Here is a 24,763-nt window from a genome sequence, read left to right as displayed (position 1 = left end):
GGGTTAAATTCAAATGTTACAATTTTGCTAGGTAGTCCTTTAATCCTTAAAAAGGTAGAGGGATTTAGCGACCATGCATTGACTAGGAAATTCAACCTTATTGTTTTTGTTATAAGTTACAATATCCATTGTAATTATTGAAAATACTACTAGCTTTTAAAATATTCTTTGTCAGGTATGTATTCGATAGCTGCTTTTGATTCTGTGGTAGTATGCTCCAATAAATGGGGCCTTATTAAAGGTTAATATCCAATGGGTTAAAATAATTAAAAAGTTGGCTGTTTAAAATAGTGGTCTAATTTTCGTGCATTTATTATTTTTGGTGGTAAAAAGTAATTTAATTGTGCAAAATTTTATAATATTTGGTGATTCTTTACGTAACTACCCAATTTTACACATTATTGGCATAAATTACATCTCAGGAGCGAATCGAATTAACCTTTTATTACTTTAACTATTCATAAATCACTGAATGTTCAATTAATAGCACCTCAATCTTCAATAAATTACTCTTTTTCGATGAAATTACAGCTTTCAGCGCCTTTGCACGCCAGCATTCGTTTCATGACGTGGTTATACCAGGCTTTGAGGGCTGGGAAAGTTTCGTCTACGATGTTAACTAGCTCGTATGGGTCGCTTTCGATGTTGTAGATTTCGATGAAATTCTGAAAAATATTTAATTTAAATGAGTATAAATGCTTCTTTATCTCGAGTGGTTGGTAGCTGGAGCAGTACCCCATCACTCTATACTTATTACTTATAATGGAGTTTTCTCCCCGCTATTGGCTCTGTGCACGACATCAGCGCCACCTAGCGTCCGCAGTTTTGTTGGCTCTAAGGCTCTGACGTTTTGAAATTTCATCGCGACTGTGACAAAAATCAAAAATATCACGTATTCATTTATAATACACAATTACTGTGATACAGTGATTTGGGTGGACAAAGGGTTGTGATTTAATTTTGGGTCATTAAAATTAAATGAGGCAAGTAAAATTTATTAAAAAAGTGTGTTTTATTTTGGTTATGTCAGGGTTTTATTACTTCATGTTTAGTTTTACTTTTACTGTAAAACAAAAAGATAAAGCTACTTTAATGGTTTCTTAAATTAATAGTAAACATATATAATTGTTCTTGTATCGCTAGTAATAATTTAAATATGGTTTTCAAATCGAAATGAGTATCATTTTGAAGATCGGGTTTGTGAGTATCACTCCAATATCAAATTTCAGCTACAAACCGTTTCAAAAGGAAAATTGTTGGTATCTGCTGGACATGTCCGGGATGTAGAGGAATTAAGAACAAAACAGGGACAGTGTTCAATCATTTTTTTTAGGGTTTCCAGAGCGAGGTTTGCATTACATTGCTTGTGCCAGAACTCACTGGAAATTTCCATTGTATATAAGTTAGTCTCACGTAAAGAGAAACAATGTGTGGGTATGCGCAATATTTTGTCTATAAGAATGACTTACCTCACGATCGCGGAACTCGCAATATTTGTAGTTAGCGTTCTTTCCAATATGTCGGATACATGCGTATGTATTGTTAGTAGAGTCTTGGCACTTGCAGATGTACAATTGATTGCATTCCTAGAACAAAACAAATTGGTACTAACTATTGCTATTGGTACTGGTGGTAGTTGGTACAGCCACGTACAGCGAACCGATTTTTAAAATGACGTTCGGGAAATATTAAGCTGAATTTACAATACGACTAGTAGATAACCCTCCTTCGCAGTCGGGTAAAAACACGTGCGCACCGCTCAAATGAATCGAAAATGAATGAAAAGAGTCGTCATGGTTTTTTTTTTATTCTTAAAATCATTGATTGAAATTAATTTAGACTCTTTAGATTAATTTGACTCAAGGAATTCAAATCCTGCAAATGATTCATCGTCATCATTTTCATATTATTAACTACGAGTAACTAACTAAACTTTTCCTTACAAGTACTTTAAATAATTCGACCACGTATTCGTGCGGATGTGAGTGACCGAGCTTTACGTCAAGCGTAATTCAATTTTGATTTACATTGCTCCCGGACTCATTTTAGGGTTGATTGCTTGCCAGCACTAGCTGGCCAGTTTATCATGATACATGTTTTGCGGTTGTCAATTTAAAAAGTTTGCTCACTGCTAAATGATCGCTGTCGTATTTCCACGGGCAACTAGGATCCACAGTGCCGTCCTTGCCTTCGCCGAAGTATTCCACAAGCATTGTTCTACTTTCAGCCGACGCACCTACAAAAAGATATTATTAATTTATAGGCGTTTTTCACACCTGAGACTATTGTCCAACGCACGAACGCTTGGATATAGCATCTCTTTGTACCCACATCTTACACCGCTTGGCTTGACGGAAAGAAGCGGTGATAGAGATTGTGATTCAGAGTGAGTTAGACAATGTTGCTTCTGGTAATGGATGGGCTTCATGATCTCGGCCTATATACGTCCCATTGCAGAGCACAGGCTAGTGCTTGTGTGCTTGGGCTGTAATTCCCACGTAATAAAAATATATGGAAAACAATATTCTTAGAAGTAACATTACACAAGTGTTTATTATTTATCTATTTACTAGAGACACGATGTAGGGCCCGCTAACACATTGGTGCACGGCGCCACAGTATATATGTCGGCGTCCGATCGTAAAATCCGCCAGATCACGAAATTCTTAAGCATATCGAGAAATGCCGCCATTTCATGATATGCCTAAAAGTTGGCCAGGAATATCACGATATGCCTGAAAAACAACACGGCAGATCGATTAGCGCAACGCATTCATCGATATTCCTAGCTCTATATCGGGCACATCGTGATATGCCGAAAAAATAAAAATTTAGGTACGACGAGCGAAGCGAGGAGTGGTTAGTATGAATTGTGACCACAATGCACGAGCCGAGCGAGCGAAGCGAGCTTGCCGCGGTAGCGGCCGGCGAAGTGCCAGAACCGATAAGCTGGCATGCTGCGTTTCATGATATGCCTATGAATTTCATGATCTGCCTAAACGTCACTAGGCAAATTTTAAACGGTGAGTTTTTAACGGTATGGCGGATGTCCCTTAGCCAATTCATGAAATGGCGGCATTTCACGATATGCCTAAGAATTTCGTGATCTGGCGGATTTTACGATCGGCCGCCGACATATATTCTGTGACGGCGCGGGCGCCCGCGCAACGTGCTTGTTTCATATCATCTAATGCAGCAGCGCTGCGTGAGGCGGGTCTCTGCTTTATTGAAACGCGAGTTAGCGGAGACCCTTAGGACCTACGCTAGCTGGAGCGGGTGCACGCCTGCGGGCGCGGGTGCAGGTAAAATCCGTCGCACGCGACGCGTGCAGTTAGCGCTGCGCATACATTTTTTAAGCTTTTATTTAGTTTCACCTGTCCCGTTGTCTGTCTGTCTGTCTGTAATCAAATCTTGCAAGTTAAATTAGACCAACTTGTAGTCAGATTGACTTGAATACTTTATAAATCACGTGACAATACAATAATCTAGTAGTAGTGACATCCGTGTAGTCTAGCCAGGATCGTCTCCGCAGGACGGAACTCTTCAACGGTTAATAGCATCGACTTGAAAATTGGTATGCAAATGTAGTTTGGGTGACAATGCAAGTACAGTCAACAAAAAGTACAGTCAGCAAAAAAGCTTGTATTCAAAATGATTTTTTTATAACTAGGTTATTTTAATACCTAGGTGTCCACTCGCTCCGTGCTAAGCGCGTCAGCTAGCGTAGACGTACTCTTATACTTAGGTATAACTTACCTGTAACATCCAATGCCCTCCCATCCATACCCACGGATACATTAACTCCAGCCAATGCTAGAATAGTCGGTGCTAAGTCTATATTAAGCACGGGCTGGTTGCTCGTCACGTTTTCTTTGATGCCAGGTCCTTTGATTAACAAAGGAACCCTTATGTCCGACTCGTAGGGTTGTCTCTTGTCGTATACTTGGGAAAATTGACCTGTTAAATAAAATTTGAATTCAGCTATAAACAATCACGTTGTTCATCTGCGACGGCTGCGACCTTATACGACGCATAGCTGCGTCTATGCAACAAATGTGTGTTTATGCAGTTCCTTCACCTACACACTATAAGAGCACACACACGTCAAACAAACCACACTATCAATCACCACCACACTACACTGACGCGTTTCGAACACGACCAGAGTTTATCCTCAGAGTAACAACCGTTCACGATGGTAGCATGCTGAACGGTTGTGTTAGACTGACGTTTTATTACTTGGGAACTAGTTTTTAGGTTTCCGTACCCAAGGGGTGCCAACGGGACCTTATTACTGAGACTCCGCTGTCTGTGTCTGTCTGTCTGTTCGTCTGTCACAGGGCTCTATCTCTTGAGCCGTAATAGCTAGACACTTGAGATTAACCTCCTAATTAAATATGTAACTAAAGAAAAAATAAGACTTAGGTGCTTTTTCGCTTTTGTCGCTCCCTTTGATCCGATCTGTAATGTCTAACCCCTTATTCATAAACGACAATCAAACCTATTTTAGTTAAAATGCCGCTAAAATTCGTTTGTCCTTATCTGTCACTTCGACATTTGTATTTGTTAGAAGGGACAAAGCATTTGTTAGTTAACATAGGCTTGTTAAGTTTTATGAATAAGGGGGTAAATGTTTTTGTACTTTCTTCTATGTTTTGTGTATGTCTATTACAGGTACGCAAATCTTATTCAACCGGTCTGACTCAATATACACTTTGCTGCTGTCAGGTGTCATTGGCAGTAATGGACGCTAACCAAAAGCGACCGATTGCCACTAAGCAAAAAAGATGAAGTTGAAGCATTACTGTAGTCAAACCACAATTATTTACTATGGCAAGGTTCTACCTATAGTGGCCTTGTACACTAAAAAGTTGATTGACCCACGAACCAAACTCACCCACGTGATACCCGTTGTCCGACGTATAAATCACGTAGGTGTCTTTCATAACATTGTTTTTCTCGAGCATCGCCATGACATCAGCGACCATTTCGTCAACAGCCAACAATGATTCCCATCGGGACGAGTACGCGCGGTCCAACTCGGGAAGAATTGAAGCCGGCAGAGGCGATGGTGGCATCGTCATCAGCCAGTGTTTATCCTGGAAATAAGTATTCAATTTATCCATTTTCTTACGCAGTTTTGTTGATCGCGACGTCTAACATTCATCCGTTTCAATCATTCCGCTCACTCACTCACTCTTAAAACGCGGCGCGCCCGCCGACCAATAAGCCACGGGAAGACGTATGATATTTCATTCGCTCCGCGCTCGCTACCAGACACCGGCTGGTCCAGCGAACAGTGCAGTGACAAATCAGCTCAATCCTCAGAGAAAGGACTTTAATATCGCTGTTGATGCCCCAAATAAAATAAAATAATATAAATAAAATAAGTTACAAGCGAATGTGAAACTTCTTCTTTTATTATAAGCTTTTATATTTGTATTTAGTTAAATCAAAGATTTAGGAAATAGACTTTACAAGAGAAATGGCTTTTTCCCCACTTGATAAAAAAACTGGTTTGCAGCGTGAATTAGTTTATTAGTTTGAAATAAAATGATTGAATCGCCAGATATTTATTTTCTTCGTGAACCAAGAGTCAGCGACGGACAGACCTTCATTATTTTATAAAAGCTGAATATTTTCGACATAGACATAGTTTAGGGGTGTCTGGTAGTAGGTTGTGGCCTTCATCCACGTATGTCTATGGTTTTATTGTTTTAGAGCCCCCGCAGACCGCAGACTCTCAATCGGCCGACAGTTTAGTTGGGTTTCTTAATCAATATAAATTAAGATGTATGCAAGTCCGCACACTATAACGGCCGATACCGAATCGTTAGTGTGATGCGCACTTGTATATATATCTTTAAACTTTTAAACTGATTTAGAGCCCGACTAAACTATCGGCTAATAGAAAGTGTGCGTGGGCTCTTAGTCTAACCTCGACAGCAATATTGAAGTGCGGCGTGCGAGGAACAGTGGTGTTCCCGAAGGCGCCGCGATGGCGCTCCGCGGGGGTGAAGGGCTGGTGCGGCGCGGGAGGGGCGAGGACCATCAGGAACGGCTGCTCCTTCTGACGCTCCAAGTAGTTGATGCCGAGGTCTCGCTGGGAAATTGAAAGTTTGAATTAACGGTCAAATTGTAACACACGTTTCTCGGTATTTCGAACACAAATGGACTAAAAATACCTACATGTACAATAACATTTTATTAGAGAGATTTATTTTTTTATTACAGAATTTAACACAATTTTAAATAGTTTCGTTGTTTCATTTAAAAACGTGTGCAAATATTACCGTTAAGTTTCAAATGTTAAATGAGGTATAGGTAGGTACGTCCGAGTGCTGGGCACATGCCTTTCAGAACGAGAGCTTGGGCTGTAGTTCCCACGCGGGCCCAATGCGGATTGGGAACTTGACCTAGTTAGATTTAAATAGCGTGTTTTTCGTGTCGTGTTTAGTCTGAAATAGGTATTTATTGTATGGGCCAAGATGCCTGAAATAAATGGTTTTATTATAGCTTTCCACGAAAGGTAATGCGTAATGCATTTTCACATCACAAAAAAAGGTTAGCTTTATTTCATCCAACAATCGTAGAAAGCTTACTTCTTGCGCTAATCAAATTATATTGAATCTTGTTATATATATTACTAGCTGTTGCCCGCGACTCGCTCCGTCCGCGTAGTATTCGTTTATCGCTATCCCTCTATCATAGAACAATGCAATTTTCCGGGATAAAAACCATGTCCTTCCCCGAATTCAAGATATCCGTACACCGTTTTTTTTTTATTCTACTGGATGGCAAACGAGCAAGTGGGTCTCCTGATGGTAAGAGATCACCACCGCCCATAAACATCTGCAACATCAGGTGTATTGCAGATACGTTGCCAACCTAGAGGCCTAAATCGGTCGGAGGTCGGATCTAAATCGGTTCAGCGGTTTAGACGTGATTGAGTAACAAGCGTACAAACATCACAAACTTTCACATTTATAATACCTACTAGTAGGATTTATAAGGCCTGAGAGCTCCTATTCATTCATACTTACAATAATATCAGTCAGATACAGATCAGCAGAGTACGTGGGCACGCCGTTGTTAGACAAGGTATAGTTGTAGTAGACCGAATTGCCGACCAAGCCGTGCCATTCCGTCCAGCCAGGCGGCACCGCGCCTCCGATCCCTGGATGCGTACTGGAATAACCCTATCTATAGGAATATAAAAAAAAACGTTATATTCCCTTATGCATGTATAAAATATGTACTTATGACTATGTACTAACTAACCATTGAGGAGTTCCCTCCTGCGGATACGATCCTGGCAAGACCACCAAGATGTCACTAACAGATTATTATAATTTACATAAGTATGCCAAATTTCAAAATGTCAAAGCTTGTAATAAAATATGTACTTATGTCTATTTGCCTGTAGAGACATGGAGTTATTGAATTGTTTGTACTGAAACATACCTGCATACTTAGCACAAGAATTAAAAAAATCAAGTCAGCCATAGTTATTGCGCATCAAAGGTAAAAGCATATCGATATATATAAGCACTTGTACGTTTAATAGGGTATGTATTGAAGTTTGTATTTATCTAATACATAAGTACCTACCTATGTTTATCCGTTGCCTAGTATCCGTAGTACAAACTGTGATTAGTCAGGGGCTAGGTCAATTGGTGTCAATGTGTGATATTGATATTTATATTATTTTTGCCTTACCTGGTTCATATACTTCCCAGCGTAAAAGGTGCTATATCCAGCCTCTTTGAGCGCAGTAGCGAACGTCTGCTGTTCCAATTTCCTCCACCGCGCACCATAGCATCCGCCACGCTCGGTATTGTTCCTTGTCATGTGGTTGTGAACGTACAGGCCAGTGAGGAGGCTGGCGCGGCTCGGGCAGCAAATTGGGGACGTCACGAACTGAATAAACGCATTGTATAGGTAGTGCCACCAGAGTTGAGGTCACGCACTTGTGTGCGTTCATGTTCTTGTGAACATGCAGTGTAATGACAGCAGGATTTTGACATTTACTCATTCATTCTCCTTTTATGCAAGTTCTTCATGTAGCTGTGTGTGTAATCATTCACTCAACTCTCGTGGCACTACCTCTGTTATTTTGTATGCTAGCTAGGTAGAAATAATTTGCTATTTTTCCTTCCACTCTTTGCAATTTTATTAAAGTTCAAATCCGGCTATACTTAAGTTACTTACGTTGTTTTGTAATGGAGTTTCAGTACGCTTCCGGCTTGATCATCAGCTCGATGGTACCATATTACGAGTATTGTATTGTCATCAAAACTATTCATAATTGCCAAGTTTCGCTCAATAGTCAAGAGCACAGCAAGTGTGTAAAAACCAAGTTCAAAAATTCCGTTATACCCCGTGTTATTTTTGATATCCGTTAACTTTAAGGGTACAATCTACAGGTCAAATTGCTGTTTAAAAGATAATCAAGAGTTAAGATAATCACTTATTAGCAGTTAAACAGTGTAAAGGTCCTCAATTTATGTTTTTTTATCAAAGTCCATAACTAATCCGTGTTTAATTCACACATTAGCAAAAGAAAGGTGTCACGTCAATGTCACTTGCCAAGTTTGTTTATTTTACAATTTAACAATTAACAATAAATGTGAAGCTATTATATGCAAGACAAAAAGTTTAATTTTCGCGAAAAAGTTAATTATCAGGTAGTTCATATCAATGAACTCAATGAACTCAGGCGTCTGCCGAAGTTAACGGATATCAAAAAACACGGTGTAGGCATAGGTACTCGTATGATAGCCTCCTACCGCCCAGCGTCCGTTTATAATAGGACTTATTGTAATTTGACATCGAACTCTCACAAGTGACATAAAATTTCATGTCCTTAAAACAAAAATTTGACTTGGGTCGCAGGAGGATAGTGGTGTAATATCATAGATAGAACGACACGTAACTACATAAGTAATTATAGCTAATTTATGTTTTGTCTAAGCTACGGCAATTTTCATCGCATGACGTAAACGTCACTATGACAAGGTTCTATGGTGGCCTAGGAGTCATACCTGTTGACTGTACCTACTACTGATTTGGGGGCTACTCCGAAATTCTATTTTCGATTTTCGGGAACATATGATACTTACCGCTTGTCCGCCTTTGTACTAAACACAACTTTTATTTATGTAACCTTTTTGTTTTTCCTTTTTGTACAATAAAGAGTATAAACAAACAAACAAACTTATAGAAGAGTTATAGTTAGGCATTATCCCTTTTTAGTGCGTAGGTACCTAGCGTGAGTGCGAAAGAGATAATGCTTAGTTTCGTGATTAAATCGAATCATTCGCTTTTAGCCAATTTTTCTTTTAATATTTTGAGTAAGGTAAAGTACCAAAATTAAACTAAAAAAATAAGTACCTACCTAGGCATGTTGTTTTTATTTAAGTATATAACACAGAAACACGATTAGTGAACATTTTCTCGATAGCTTTTGAGCTCCAAAGCAGCGTCTAAAAATATTTTACTTTGTAAAAATTCATAATTATGTAAGGTTACTAACTTCAAATTATTCAAGAACACATTGGGATAAATCATTCAGTCTGTTAGTTTACTTTTGTAGGTACTTTTGGGCCCTACCTAGCCCGCATACGATTTTGTTAAGCGAATCGTATGGGCGGTTCTAAGAGGGTTGGAAAAGTTTCAGATGCCTCGTCTTAATGCTAGATCATTTCAGATATAATCAATATAAATCTGCAAGACATACCGAATTCGTAAAAGTCATGCCCCTCTCGCCAATAAACCGCCGCACATTCTTCATTGGACTCTGAAATAAATAAAACAAACAACTCGTTTCAAACTATTTATTCATTTTTTAAATAATCCATTGTAAACTACTAACCATACCGCCCATAGTGACATCTTGATCGTCTGTTAAAACAACGACAAAGTTCGGCCTTTGATCGCACACCGTCCCGCCAGCGAATAATATTAACAGAAGATAATTTAACATTTTGCTGTACTACTTATTTATAAACTTAAAAAGTAAAAAGTCAACGGTTTCGTTATTTTTTAATTCGGAACAGCGGGCATGAGGTCCAGGCCTGTGCACTCGCTCGCGACGACAACGCCGACTGCGAAAAATCCAACGCTCTTCACCACTGACCTGAAATAACAAAAAATAAAGTCAACACGCGCTACTGTAATCAGTTAGGTATATTGCAGATAATATTATCCATTCACATTCATAACAAAACTATTTTGGAATGCAGATATGTAGTTGTTTTTAGGGTTCTTTAACCGAAGGATAACAACGGTACCCTATTACTAAGGCTCCGCTGGCAGTCCGTCTGTGTATCACAAGAATGTATCTTTTAAACTGTAATAAATACCTAGTTGTAATTTGTTGACACATAGTGCGCATTATTTTTATGGTCGCTATATATAAGAACCTAATGACAATAATAAAGAAGTGTACTCATATAAAAACGTACTCTTTTCAATCCTAATAATGGCCATTGTATGGAAAGCTGTGTTTGCGTCTTTGCGTATCCGATTCGCAGTTGGCCGTTTATTTACAAAACTTGGTAACAGAATAAGACTGCCCGTACACACTATTTTCGAGTTACATATTGGTAAAAATGTGGGTAAATTGCTCGAACTACCTACTTTGGGGTAAAATAAAAAAGTACTTAATGACAACCGTCCTTCTAGACTGCCAGCAATCTAACACAGTGGATTAATAAGGACAGCAGTGAGCAGATACCTTAATTCAATTGATGAAATGCTTCAATGACAATACTGTAAGGACTTTCGTTTTCTTTTGTTTAATAAATATACTCTTCGTTGAAATACGTACATGAGATGGTTTCAAAACATCCAGAGGCCTTATTATTGTGTAACACACTTGGAATGACAATCGTTTTCACCACTTCTTTCTGTCACACGGTATATAGAATGAGGGTAGAAAGAGATGGTGAATGCGGTCGGGAACGTCAGCGTGTAAGGGTTCACACGGCGCAGTCCTGCACGACTTTTTATACGTCGGCGTAAAACGACGTGTGAATGGCTCTGCAGAAAGTTATATGCCACTACTTATTCGATAAAACGTGTATGATAAAAAATCGCGCAGGACTGCCCCGTGTGAACCTAGCCTAAGGCCTCAGTTCAGAGAAAGCAATAGAAAATGATGACAGTTAAAAAACAAGCCATCAAATAATTAGTCTCAAGCGTAATAGATACATAATAAATACCGCATGTACATATAGGTATTTTTAGTCCATTTGTGTTCGAAATACCGAGAAACGTGTGTTACAATTCGACCGTTAATTTAAATCTTAAATTAACCTGTCCTCTCCTAGAGGCACAAATTTGTGCCCAAATTCCTTTGATCCTGTTATCCTGGGACATGACAGATTAAACGGAGTATAGATTTCTTGAATACCCTAGCTGTTCTGGTCATTTCTCCTTATCAATATCACTGTTTTGGAGGTCATTATTTTAATCAATGAAGGCCCCAATTTAAGCGTGTCACACACTAATCTTGCTCGCTAATCCTGCCGGGAAGCAGCAGTGCTTGCACTGTTGTGTTTCGGCGTGGAGAATAAGACAGCCGGTGAAATTACTGGCACTTGACTTGAGGTATCCCATCTTAGGCCTCTAGGTTGGCAACGCATCTGCAATACCCATGGTGTTGCAGATGTTTTTGGGCAGTGGTGATCTCTTACCATCAGGAGACCCACTTGCTTGTTTGTCATCCAGTCAATTTTTTATTTTTATAGAAATTCGAATCGGTAGCCCAACATACTGGGGTGGTGGGCACTAGACCATACTGGGGTGAGCACAGCCCACCCGGTCCCCCCCCCTATATACACCTATGGTATTTATCTTGCTTTGTCAATTTTTTTTTCCTCATATTTTAACGAGGCTTTAGCACACCAAATGTGACTATGTCAGCCTCGTGGGGAGCCTCAGATATATACACCACACTACAGATAGATTTTACACTCTCCCTTGCACTGAAACCACGTCTCTCTGGATGCAAAGGCCCAAAAAAGGTAATTTTCTTAAAAATTATATTGCTTATTATTTGTTTTTAGGGTTCTGTACTCAACTAGAAACCCTTATAGTTTCGCCATGTCTGTCCGTCTGTCTGTCTGTCCACGGGTAAGCTCAGACCGTTATACTAGAAAGCTGTAATTTGACCTGAATATACATATCAGTCACGCTGACAGTGGAACAAAAAAAAGTAAAAAAAATTTTTTTAGGGTACCTCCCATAGACATAGTGGGGGTGATTTTTTTTTTCGACTTACCCTATATTGTGGGGTATCGTTGGATAGGTTGTTTAAAACCATTGGGGGGTTGCTAATACAATTTTTCTATTCAGTGATATGTTTACGAAATATTCAACTTTAAAGTGCAAATTTTCATTGAAATTGAACATCCCCGTCTAAAATCTAAACTGTTGGGTGGAAAAATTTGGAAAAAGTCAGAATGGTAGTACATAATATCAAAGAATGTAGCTGTGTTTGCATGGAAAAGCGGCCCTTTCACCAAACGTTCACTGTAATTTAGAATATATTAAGAATAATTTAACAAATGACATGTAATAATGATATTACCAATAAGGAATATAAGTATGAGTATCTATATCTATACCTCTAGCTCTGACAAAATTTAAATTTATTTTACAGTTGTTTTGTTGTAAAAAATTAAGTATCTATACCTAGTGCCATCCATGAAGACGTGTGATTTTGTCAAAATTAGAAATTAATGACATTGTAATAAGAACCACGGCATGCATCATTGTTAATGACTCTACCTATACTTTCACAGTTAAGAAAAAAACACAGCTATGTGAAAGATAATTTTTTTTTAGTAATCCTGTTAAGCAAGCATAATTATATATAGATTAGAATATAATTGTAGATAGTTACTGTTATAAATGCAAGTGATACACACAACTTTAAAATATTTTGCATGTCTTTCTGACAAAACATGTTGCACTATAAATGAGCTGTCAAAACACAATTCTCCCATAGAGTTTGAATGGAAATAGCAACTTGACGTCACTTGTTCGCAAACTCAATCAACTAAATATTTATTTGTTTTAAAGCAACAAAAAATCAAATTTTGCAGTTAATCGAAAATTAATCTGGTTTTCAGGGCTAAATTAAAGCTTTTTTTTTACTGGAGTTGTGATTTATTTTTTAATGGTGTTGATATCCCTATTGTATGTAAACCATCTTCTTTATACCATGTATGAGCAAATAAATGACTGATTACACTCTGCCATCCTCTAAAATATCTGTAACATTTTGGCCCCCAATAGAGTGCAATAGAGTCTAGACACTCCTGTAGACACTTCCAGCCTGCTAATATAAACACCGGGCTGCCTAAGGCTTTGTGATGTGACTATTATTCTTTTTTTGATTCCTTTTAGATGATAATTGCAACAACAGGGACATATATAATCAAGTGTGCCCACGATAGGGTGTCTTAAATATGTAGAAAATTGACAGATTCTATTGAATTGTACTTTACGCAGTTGATACGGGATGGGAGTTACCACATTTGTCGATGCACATTGCGTTGTTTACTGGTTGAGGGTATAGCAAAAAACCGACTAATTGAACAAAAATATGCTTCAAACATGGTTTATAAATTGTATGAAAGCAAAGGACTTAGGCTTGAGGCTGAATACAGTTCTATAATTCAAAATACGCACATTCTTAAGAGGTTATGTTTACTTACCATTTGAATGGGTCGTAATAAAAGTCCTTGACAAACGCAACTACACTTTTGCTGGCCATTATATGTAGCACTGGTTAATGGACTGGTAAAGTAATAATAATTAACTTGATGACTTTTGAATACCAATTTTTCGTAAGATCGATGATATGTCCAGCTAAAGAAGTTTCATTTGACAAATTGACAGGACAGTACAGTACTGACATTGACATACAAATTATTGCCAGTAACAATTTAGATTTACCATCAAGTACATTGATGTTCCACTGCTGGGCAAAGGCCTCTCCCCATGTCCTTTTCTCCCGATCCAAAGCAGCCTGAGGCCAGTCGTTGGGACTGGGCTGGCCACGTCGGCCGAAATCTTGTATTTATATAAATAAATATTGCGCTTACGTGGAATCTGTTGTAAGTAAAACATTATTTTAAGTAAGAAACTGTCAGAAAGTGATTTTTATCAAGTCTAATAATAGCTTCCATCCGGCTTGGTTAAACAAACGAAATTAATGTACTTACTTCTGTACGGGGTAAATAATATAATGTGGCAATTTGGATACGTCTTGGGGATACCAGAACAAAAAAATATTGGAAAAGTATAAATATTTATTCACATTCTAGTTATAGGCCAAAAACATGTTGTTTATAATCAAAGGCCAAAAATATAAACAAAATGTTTTTCAGTAATTACTTATAAGTTGTGATTGTTTTAATAATCCAATCAGTGAAACTTGAAATTTTTGTGTAAACGCCCGGATAGTAAGCATGCCCACATGCGAAACCAAAAGAAACTAAGCCAACGACTACTCCTTTATACAATAGGGGGCCGCCAGAGTCTCCAAAGCATCCGTCTATGCCTCCTCGATCCAAATGGCTAGCACATATCATGGAATCAGATATGATGGCTTTAATGTGGCTGTATCTACTGCTGCAGATTCTATGATCAACTGTTAGGACGGTGGCGTAGCGAAGTTGCTCGGACAACATACCAGAGCTCTGGAAGAGAATTTAAGTCGACATGTTAGTAGAAGGTTACTTTTAGAACAACGGAAGCTTACAACGGCAGCAGGGCTACTACGAAACTCGAAACTCGAAGTTCGTTTCGTGCGGTCCATCTCGCTCTCGTATTAAATAGTATACATTTCAAAGTAGCTGCATACTTTTGTACTTTGTCGTTTTACAGCAACATACTTACACCATACAAATTTGACAAATGTGATAAAACGACAAAGTAAAAAAGTGATCCGCTACTTTTCATGCTGACTGTACCTATTACAGTCGGCAAAACTGGCCTGTACCGGACCTTATTACACTTCTATGATCCTCAAGGTATATTCCTGGTCACTACTTAGTTAAAGTGACTTAAGACTTTACGTTATCTATCATTCATTCAATCTTTTATATAGGTATGAAGGTGCCCACTCACCTCAGTTGCCCCCCATCCAATCACAGTACAAGTAGAATTCGTCCGTATCTCATTTCCTAACTTGGAAATAGTCCCCTGCCTGACTCCAAGGCCGAGGGCGAAAGGCTTAGCCACCACCAGCACTGCGATATCGTTGGTGTAGTAGTAAGGGTTAAAGTCTCGTTGTACGATGATGGTCTTTATTCGGTGGAGAGACCCGCCTTGACTGCGGTAGGAGGAGCCAACTCGTATCTTCCAATATTTTGGGAGGGAATAGCTGTAAAGTTTGATAAATAAACAAATCAATGTCGCGGGTAAATCATTTCAGATTGATCTAGTGCCAAACTAGGCTGCTTTTACTTGGGAAGTAGGTGTAAGTACGTAAATACGGATAAAACAAAAGCACACTTGCATCATTTTACATTTCGTGACAAACCACATGTGTACTCGTATATAGGTATAGTTGGACATACTGATTAATGTACAGTCGAATTCATAAACTTGGGAGCAAAATTTTGATCAAAAATATCTGAACACGCTTTTACTCCGTTGACAATAGAGTCGTGTTCAGATATTTTTGATCAAATTTTTGCTCAGAAGTTCATGAACTCGACTGTACCAGGGTGGAACCTTTTAATAATCAATCCATACTAATATTATAAATGCAAAAGTGTGTGTGTGTTTGTCCGTCTTTCACGTCGAAACGGAGCGACGGATCGACGTGATTTTTGGAATAGAGATAGTTTATGGGCCAGAGAGTGACACAGGCCACTTTTTATCTTGAAAAAATGCATAGTTCCCGAGGGAACAGCGCGCGATAACCAAATTCCACGCGGGCGAAGCCGCGGGTAAAAGCTAAGAGTTTCACTGTAATTTTCTTGATTAAAGTCCCTATGGGATGTCATCTTAACATTAGTATAGCACAAAGGTTCCACCCTGGTGCATAGGCGTACCCAGGGGGGGGGGGGGGCAAGGGGGGCAGCAGCCCCCCCTGGAAATTGTATGTTCTGCAATATATTATGCCTCATGTATTTTGTGTACCTACATAAAATATTTAAGTCGTTGTGTATTTTTTAGCTAAATTATTCCATTGGGTATGTAACCTGTAATGATAATTGTAAGTTTGGAAAATTAAAATAAATTTATAAATATATTTTTTACTCGCACTCGCAGAAAATGTATGAACTTGCTCCGTATGACAAAACAAAGCGTGGGTGATCTGACCTAAAAATCTGACTTGCACCCCCCTAGGCCAGAAGCTGGGTACGTCCATGCCCTGGTGCATAAATCAGTATGTCCGACTGTACACCTACATTACATAAATCTTACGTTTAAAAACCAAGAAATCGAACGTGAAATGAACCCAAAACTTATGGCTTCATAATCAATGTTCGCTAAACACTAATAAATAGCAGTAGCGTGGTGTCAGATATTTCCGTGGTAAAGCCGAAGCAAAGATCGCCCGAATCCTACATAAATACTGTGCTTCCTGTTGTTCTATTTTGTAAATAGGTAATGGGCAAGCCGGAGGGAATAGGGTTCTATGGACCTTCGCCACTGCTAAATAGCCGCGGCAGTGACACCATGACACCATCACTGTGCGTTTTTAGACGCTGATGTTTAATATAGAAACTTGTACCTATCCACCATCGCTCTAGCTGAATACGTCACTGACGCGAACTGCTGTATAAAATCCCCGTGTCCCAATACATCGAGCACTGAGCAGCAATTGCGCGTATATCAGTCAGGTGCCGTTTTAATCGTTATCAGACATCATCATCCCAGCATTGCATTCTCAGCCTATAAGTTCGTACCACTGCTAGATACAGGCCTCTAAGAACGAAAAGGATCATTATGGTAACAGAAAAATAAGATCTACTTACTTCCTCCCAGTATTGACGCTGTACTGGTAGCAATGTGCCGATGAGATGACATGACGCGTGGTCAGAATGACGCCCGCGCAGTGCTGTATGAAGTCCCCGTGTCCCCAAACATCGAGCAGCAATTGTGCGATTATTGGGTACCGTTCTATAGTCGTGGTGGCGCCACCGACTATGCGGAGGCTGAATTGGGAGTTGGCTGGAAAAAAGTCTATAATAAAAAAAACCGGCCAAGAGCGTGTCGGACACGCCCAAAATAGGGTTCCGTAGCCATTACGAAAAAATTACGGAATCTTCAAAGTTTAGGTATATTTTATGCTATTTACTCTTAAACTACTAATAATTGTCAAGCAATCTTAGCCGCTATAGTTTTCCTTGAAAGTTTGATATATTTACTACCATCCTGATTTTTTTCAAATTTTTCCATTCACCGGTTTAGATTTTAGAGGGGGGGACGCCCGATTTTCATAAAAAATTTCACTTTAAAGTTGAATATTTCACGAATAAATCACCGAATCGAAAAATCGTCTAAGCAAACCCTAATGGTTTTAAAAGACCTATCTAACGATACCCCACACTATAGGGTTGGATGAGAAAAAAAATCACCCCCACTACGTCTATGGGAGGTACCTTAAAAAAATTTTTTTTTGTTGTACCATTTTGTCGGCTCGGCATAGTTTACATATATATCCGTGCAAAATAACAGCTTTTTAGCATTAATAGTCCCTGAGCAAAGCCGCGGACGGACGGACAGACAGACAGACACACAGACAGACAGACATGGCGAAACTATAAGGGTTCCGTTTTTGCCGTTTTGGCTCCGGAACCCTAAAAAGGCCCTTAGGCGCAAGCGACACAGAAGAAACGTGGGATGGGGGCGCGTCGCGGACGCTGCAGTGAGTCGCTTGATGGTGAGCTCAAGTCAAGTCAACTATAACTTGCACTTATGAGTATCAAAAAATCTATCACCGGTTCGGATAAACCTCTTTTGAGAAGAATCCGGCAAGAAACTCAACAAAAATTCCCTTCTCCTTGCAAAATTCCAAACACCTCGTTACAATTATTTCAATCAATAAATACCTAATGCAGATTATTATTTAAAGGCCATAATTAAACAAAACTTACCTTTATTTAAGAAAATAGTTCCTAAAAACACCAAAAACACATATTTATTTGACATCGTAGCTCGTAACTGAACTCGCATGTGCCCGAAACGATTTATCCCTAAGTACTAAAACTTTCTTTAAACATAACTTACACCAGATCCCCTAAGAAATAGAAGGTTCAAAAGATGTTGATCTTATGCTAATTGAAAATTTCGTTGATCAATTTTATTGCCTTCCACCCAAGTGTATATGTCAAAAAAATACATCTTAAACATTGAAAAAAAAGGCGTATCATTACTTATTTACGATTTAATACAAAGTACCTAAGCGACCGAGGTTTGCACAAGGATTTATATTTTCTATCCAAATTGGCTCTATCTCCGCCCTTATGATTGCTAGAGAAATTGTACATACCTACAATACAAGCAAGTGACATCGGTAAAAACTGATTTTAGGATTTATCTAAATTCCAAATGGGATAAGGAATAAAGAGGATTATGATAAGTTCGCTTCGATATGGTTTAATCTCTAAAACCACAATGACTGGAGTAATTATAGCAGGATTTTTTGGAATTCCTGTGTGGTAAAGGCATAAAAAGGATTATTTTACTTTAACTGACTAGCCGTAGCTATTACAGGAACTTGATACTTGGCAGATATCAATCACCCTTTAGGTTAGGATCATGGAGGTGCAGCAAGAAGAGATTTTTCGAATACGGTATTTGACTATTTTGTATATGTTTTATAAATTAAAACTACACAATGCCTGTTATCGAATAGAGAAACAATTTTTAAACTACCTTCACAAATAACAAAGTTATAAAGCTTTGAAATTCAAGATTAGACAGAGAAAGACATACTAGCGTGTGACCTAGTAGCGCCATACTTGCTGCATAGAGAAAAGCGTTTGAGAAAGAGACAGGCATATAGATTTTTCAAAAAAATCACTATAAATCCATTTTCAACCGACTTTAGTTTTCTCTTCGCTAAACACTGTCTGTTTATCTATATTTTCATAATAATATTAAGACATGGCAAATTCAGGAGTTGTCCAATTCCGTATTACTCGTAGAAAAGAAAACTGCAATGAATTTGATCATAATTTTTATCCCTGCGCGGACGAGGTGGCGGGCAAAAGCTAGTAATAGAATAAAATAACTTAAGTAAATAGAATTAACGAACTTTAATTTTCTTTGGATTTCAATAGGATTTCAATAATGATTTAATATTATGTTAAGTGAAAAAAACAACAGTTACGTTTTTCCAATGCGCTGGTTTTCCATGTGTAAGATTTTTAATGATCAAGTATCGAGAGCTTGGAGTCATACTATAATTCATGCAAATAGTGTTGTGTTGTAGATCATTATTTAGTTCATCAATCATTTGACGGCCACGATGATTGGATGGAAACATCTGCCCCATTGTAATTACTATTGTTTTAAATAATATTGGAGCTTAACTACATACAAATACAGTTTGTATTGCTTTATCAATGCATTTCATGTCCCGTTCGTATAACAGTATCTGAAGTATTTGTTACTAAAGTACTTAATTCATGTTTAAAAGGTTTATTGGCCAAACAACAAGTTCTTATCAAAGATTTAGAAGTTTAGATACGCCCTTACCCTTAAGGCCCTTGCCCCTTACCATACTTTGATCGCGCCGAAATAATGTCAACTCCGAAATGAGTGAGCTCACTCATTTTACTGTGAGAAAGAAACACAGATTACTAATATGTAGCTAGCGAAAGAAAGATGGCACTTCCTCCTCAGTATCACCACAGAATAGATAATAGTACAAGTAGGTATTACGCCGTATAGCGTCTAAACTAGAACTTAATATGCAGAAAAACATGTTTCGCATAATTTATTTAAGCCGAATCTTAGCTTGCCGAAATTTAGTTCAGCATATTTTTTTTCGAGGAGTTGGCGGGAGTTGTGGAGGTCAAGAGGAGAGGCCTTTGCCCAGCAGTGGGACACTATACAGGCTACTTAAAAAAACTTTATAAATAGAATGATTGTTTACCCGAATATTATATTAGCATAATATTAACGTGGCCGAATTTTATTATGCATGATATTGTTTAACATAGGTATATTTAATTTAGCAGAATTTTGATAGCCCGAAATCCTGTCTATATCTATGTCCGAAGATAAATTAAGTAATATTTCTGATTAGTGTAAGTAATGGTAAATACAAAAACCGGCCAAGAGCGTGTCGGACACGCCCGAAATAGGGTTCCATAGCCATTAGGAAAAAATTAAGTAATATTTTTCTAGGGATTTCGTATTTTGTACGGAATATTCCAAATTTAGATATATTTTATACCTTAGGCTGCTATTTACACTTAAACTACTAATAATTCTCAAGAAAACTAAACCGTTATTGTAAGTTCGATATACTTCAACCGCCGTTTTTGTACATAGGTCAATTAAAAATCCCAATCACCACCAATATGTATGGTGTGGTGTCCCAGAATTGGAAGACCAAGAAACTGAATCGCGTACCAGGGTGGAGCTTTTGCGTTACTTATGTCATAATTATGGACATTTCATACATCTGCCAAGGAAATCACAGCGAAGGCCTGGTATGCGATTCAGTTTGCTCAACTGTCTACAATATAAATTTATACACTACTTTTAACACAAAATAATTTATAACTTACAAGTTACAAGTGCAACTGCCATTTTGGCCGCGTAATATGTACGGTACGCCCTTAGGAAGATAGCGGGGGAGGACCCCTAAAGAAGCTGACAGTTTTTACATAAAATTATTTAAAAAAATAAAATTAAGTTAGCACCCTACATTAAAACCAGCCTATTAAAAGATTAATTATCTGATAATCCCTTTACTTCTGATCAGATTTTGGATCTGTTGATCTATGCTCGTATAATATTTCATTTTACTAAGCAATTTGATAACTAACTGCAAGTCCCCATCGTAAAACGCTTGAGAAACTTCTTTCTGTAACTTATTAATTAATTCTTTGTTTTCTTTGTTGAGAATCATTATTTCTTCAGCTGTTTCTGCATTCTCTACTTCTTCATTCTTCTCCATTATCATCATAAGGAATGCTTGGTCTTTCACTTCTGTGTCTTCCGGTATGTCCTTTCCTCTGATATGAAGCATATAAATTCCTGGAAAAGAAGGTTTTGCTGTAGTAATAAAGAAAAACTGTTCTATTATTTTTCAAATAAGACTAATATTGCAAAGTTTAACAGGTTTAAGGTTGAATTAGACACTATTTTTCGAGTATTCAGCCAGTTTTCATGATTTTTATAGCTTACAAGGTAGGTACTTAACATTTTGGGATATAATAGTTTGCAAATTTTACAATTTGTCCATTCACAGTGACGGGGAAGTTATCAGAAACTACCTTCTACCAATAAATTAAGCTGTCCGTCAAAGTAAACAGAAATTGTTTAAAAAACAAGTATTTACCTCTAGTCAGTGGATGCAGGAGAGTTTTATAAGATTCATTGACTAATGAAGAATATTTTTCAGATATTTCTTGTTCTTCCTTCGGTCTGAAATACATAAATATTATTATTAGTAGAGAATTTTGCAATAGCTTCTATTGTTTAGGCATGCTCAATCTAATTGTAAATACAGTCAAAACCATTTGCAGCAACATTGAAGAACAGCAATATTCGATTGTTAAACATGTTTGTTGTTACATATAAGCAATTGTAATAATTGCAATTATTTTAGTGTGTTTTTCTCTTATGTACCTATTGAATTTTACAGCACATTAGTTTTATAACTGTAATGTATTTTTTTATTAATGAATAAACAAATAACCAGAGTAATTTTGGTATTTAAGATCGTCATAACTGGTGTTGCAATAAACAGTTTTGACTGTAGGTTATTCTGTGGGTTTTCTATTCAATTATAAGGAAGCCCAGGCTCTAGGTACCTAAGCAAAATTGTATGAAGATGTTCGACAAGCAGAGGTAAAAATCATATGTATAGAAGCGACGGTATTGTTACTCTCTGCCTGGGGTGGGTACTGCTGTACTTACTTATTAGCATATTTATCTGGATGCAAATATTTCTGTAGTTCTTTGAATCTTCTAGCCAAATCGTTTTCATCTAAGTCGAATGTTTCTGAGACTCCTAAGACCTTAAAATAATTGTCCTTAGACGGCTTTTGAAGCGATTTGCAGTTGGAACAAAACAAATTTTCAACAAGAATTTTTATGTTTTGACCGCAAGACCAACATGAAGAATACCGAATGTGGGACAATATGATGCCTCTATTGTAAGGTAAAAGACGTAGAATATTCATTTCAGATTTAAAACGTAGCTGTTAAACTTAAATAATGAATTAAACCGAAACCGAAAACGTATTTATTCACTGAGAAAAGAAAGATAACCTTTAACCTTATGTTGTCACCTAGTTGTCACATATGTCATTATCAGCTGATCGCCGTCAAAATGATTGTTTTGCGTTTCGTTTAACCAAATAACTTAAAAAGTGGACAACATTATTATAAATTTATAATACAATGTTATTTAAATTAAAAGTATCCATGATTTTAGTTGGAAAATAAACTAAAATAATATGCTCTTTTTAGACTCCCTGTACCAAATGTATCACACGGAAAACATGATTTCGATCATTTAGCAAAAAACTTTGATGAATAGACTGCATCTCTTTTGGCTTATTTAAACTTTAAAAACCTGGCTGTCACTCATATTACTCATAATTGTTTCGTGATTTGCAGGAAATCAACAGGAAATTAAATTGCAGGTGTTTGTTTGTACGATACGGTTAAATCGTAATTAAGTCTTTTGCTGCACCTTTACGGAAGTCTCAATCATGGTTTCCTACTTCACAATCGACGCAACCGGAGAAGGAGCAAATTTTCAAAAGGAAATTTCGAATATGATGCATGGATTCGGCGATAACCCAAATCCGAATGCTGCTACAGTTGTTTTGGTAGAAAACGTAGTTTTACAACAACTCCGGAGTTTGCTACAGGATGCTTCAGCCCTATCAAACACCAGAGGCGGTAAGGCCATCACAAATTTCGACATAATTTATTTAATGAGAAAGAATAAAATAAAACTGAAGAGGTTACACGACTACCAGCTAAAGCTGGACCAAATCGACAAGAGTAAGCAAGTCCCCGGAGCGGTTGTAGAGACCATTAACTCATTGATGTTAGAGGATGAAATAGACCCAGCGGCTAAGAAAAGGAGAACACACATAGACATAATAAAAGAACTGGATGAGGCTGATGAAGTGAGCCAAATAAAATTCGATGCTATAGATTATTTACGAAAAGTAAGAGCTGCCAAATTAACGGAATCTATGTCCTTCGAGAAGTATGAAGCGTACCATAAAGCAAGGTGTAGTTCTTTTCGCTCTGGATCACATTTGGGCAAAGGCTTTGCTAAACTTGAGAGATGGATTAATCCAAATAAAGAATTAAAAATAACATTGTCTGCACTAGAAGTTCTATGTTTTATAGCATATGAAACAGTAGCAGAAATAGTGGATGCAGTGTTTTTGGCAAGGCAAGATGCTAAGAAAAAGAATGGTGATCCGTTTAGCAAGTTTGAGGGGGGCCATTTTTGTAACCCGCTGAGTTTGAACAATGCTGTTTACATTAAGTCAGGGTATGAAGGAGTACCAGCTATCACTGTTGCAGAAGTGAGAGAGGTCCTCAGAAGATATTTTGCCCCAAGAACTGGCATGAATGGGTTGTTCTATAGAAACATGTCCTTAGACTTACCTACTAGATATTTAATATTGTAGTAATAGGTTAATGATTTTGTCTGTGATGGAAGCAATAATGCTGCTTAGTATTTTTTTTACAATTATTTTTTTGTTTGTTTATTAATGTGGTGGTCAATAAAGAATTATTGTAATTGTATGTTCTATTAGATTTAAATATGGAATTGTAGTCTGAAAGATTTGAGATTCACACATTCAAGTAATTCAGAGACTCATATTAAATATATTGACCCGGATAACTAACGTCTTAAATAGAGTTTAGCCCAACATGGTTCGGGCTAATCCGTAGCCCTTCTTCTTTCTTAATATGAGTGAATCTCACGGTGGTTTCATGTTCAAAATGCAGAGACTGCTACAGTCACCATCTGATATTTCGGAGCGGCCAAGGTGGTCAAAAATATTGGCACATGCTCTATTATTAAGGTATAGAGTTAATGTTTAGATATTTTTGATCACCTTGACTGCTCCGAAATTACTGTATAGTATATTACTCCCCTTTGAAAAACAGCATTGCGGCTTGCTGCAACATTGTGCTGAGTAGCACCCAATTTATACTTTTGATGATTTTTTCGTCAAATGTATTTTTCTGTGTATAAGAATATGTGTAAATAAATGTTTCTCTCTCTATTATATTGATTCTATTGTTTTCTAGTGTGTATTGACTAAGGATAGCCATGAGGGGTATTTGAGTGATTTGGACCTGTTCAATGGTGCAATGAAAATTATTTTGAGTTGTCTAGTATCGGAAGATGCAGTATGAATTTACATCGCAATAGGAGTGTTTGATGAATGGGGCCCATCGAGTCTTTCAATGAGGCTGGCATAGTCACACAGGTGCACTTAAGCCTCAAAAAAAATAGAAAAAAAAATGTTTTCTACCAATGGAGATTAATGTCAAGATAAACCAGTTA

The 24,763-nt window shown here is 37.6% G+C and overlaps 4 protein-coding genes across 4 annotated transcripts; 1 reads left to right on the top strand and 3 right to left on the bottom strand.

The window, feature by feature from the left end:
• Positions 1-279: 279 nt before the first annotated feature.
• Positions 280-13,931, bottom strand: LOC141431126 (N-acetylglucosamine-6-sulfatase-like). Its single transcript, XM_074092135.1, has 11 exons — positions 13,728-13,931; positions 9,875-10,138; positions 9,740-9,799; positions 7,720-7,920; positions 7,044-7,199; positions 5,939-6,103; positions 4,898-5,099; positions 3,757-3,957; positions 2,130-2,236; positions 1,470-1,586; positions 280-665 (listed from the first exon to the last, which is right to left on the bottom strand). Exons 2-11 carry the CDS (start codon positions 9,983-9,985, stop codon positions 507-509), a joined length of 1,479 nt encoding a protein of 492 aa, XP_073948236.1. The 5' UTR covers positions 9,986-10,138; positions 13,728-13,931; the 3' UTR covers positions 280-506.
• Positions 10,045-20,796, bottom strand: LOC141431486 (trypsin, alkaline C-like). Its single transcript, XM_074092675.1, has 5 exons — positions 20,775-20,796; positions 17,007-17,202; positions 15,145-15,400; positions 14,536-14,714; positions 10,045-10,138 (listed from the first exon to the last, which is right to left on the bottom strand). Exons 1-5 carry the CDS (start codon positions 20,794-20,796, stop codon positions 10,045-10,047), a joined length of 747 nt encoding a protein of 248 aa, XP_073948776.1.
• Positions 19,274-22,510, bottom strand: Hsc20 (iron-sulfur cluster co-chaperone protein HscB-like protein, mitochondrial). The gene is made up of 3 exons (XM_074092132.1): positions 22,132-22,510; positions 21,551-21,636; positions 19,274-21,246 (listed from the first exon to the last, which is right to left on the bottom strand). The coding sequence occupies exons 1-3, from the start codon at positions 22,395-22,397 to the stop codon at positions 20,942-20,944; spliced, it is 657 nt and encodes a 218-aa protein (XP_073948233.1). The 5' UTR covers positions 22,398-22,510; the 3' UTR covers positions 19,274-20,941.
• A 329-nt stretch (positions 22,511-22,839) lies between these two features.
• LOC141430815 (transcription initiation protein SPT3 homolog) lies at positions 22,840-24,482 on the top strand. Its single transcript, XM_074091669.1, has one exon. It carries the CDS (start codon positions 22,932-22,934, stop codon positions 23,871-23,873), a length of 942 nt encoding a protein of 313 aa, XP_073947770.1. The 5' UTR covers positions 22,840-22,931; the 3' UTR covers positions 23,874-24,482.
• Positions 24,483-24,763: the final 281 nt, after the last annotated feature.

Source organism: Choristoneura fumiferana, chromosome 9 (assembly GCF_025370935.1).
Source record: "Choristoneura fumiferana chromosome 9, NRCan_CFum_1, whole genome shotgun sequence".
Lineage (NCBI taxonomy): Eukaryota > Metazoa > Arthropoda > Insecta > Lepidoptera > Tortricidae > Choristoneura > Choristoneura fumiferana.
Note: the sequence above shows the minus strand (reverse complement) of the source record. Positions and strands in the feature narration are given on the sequence as shown.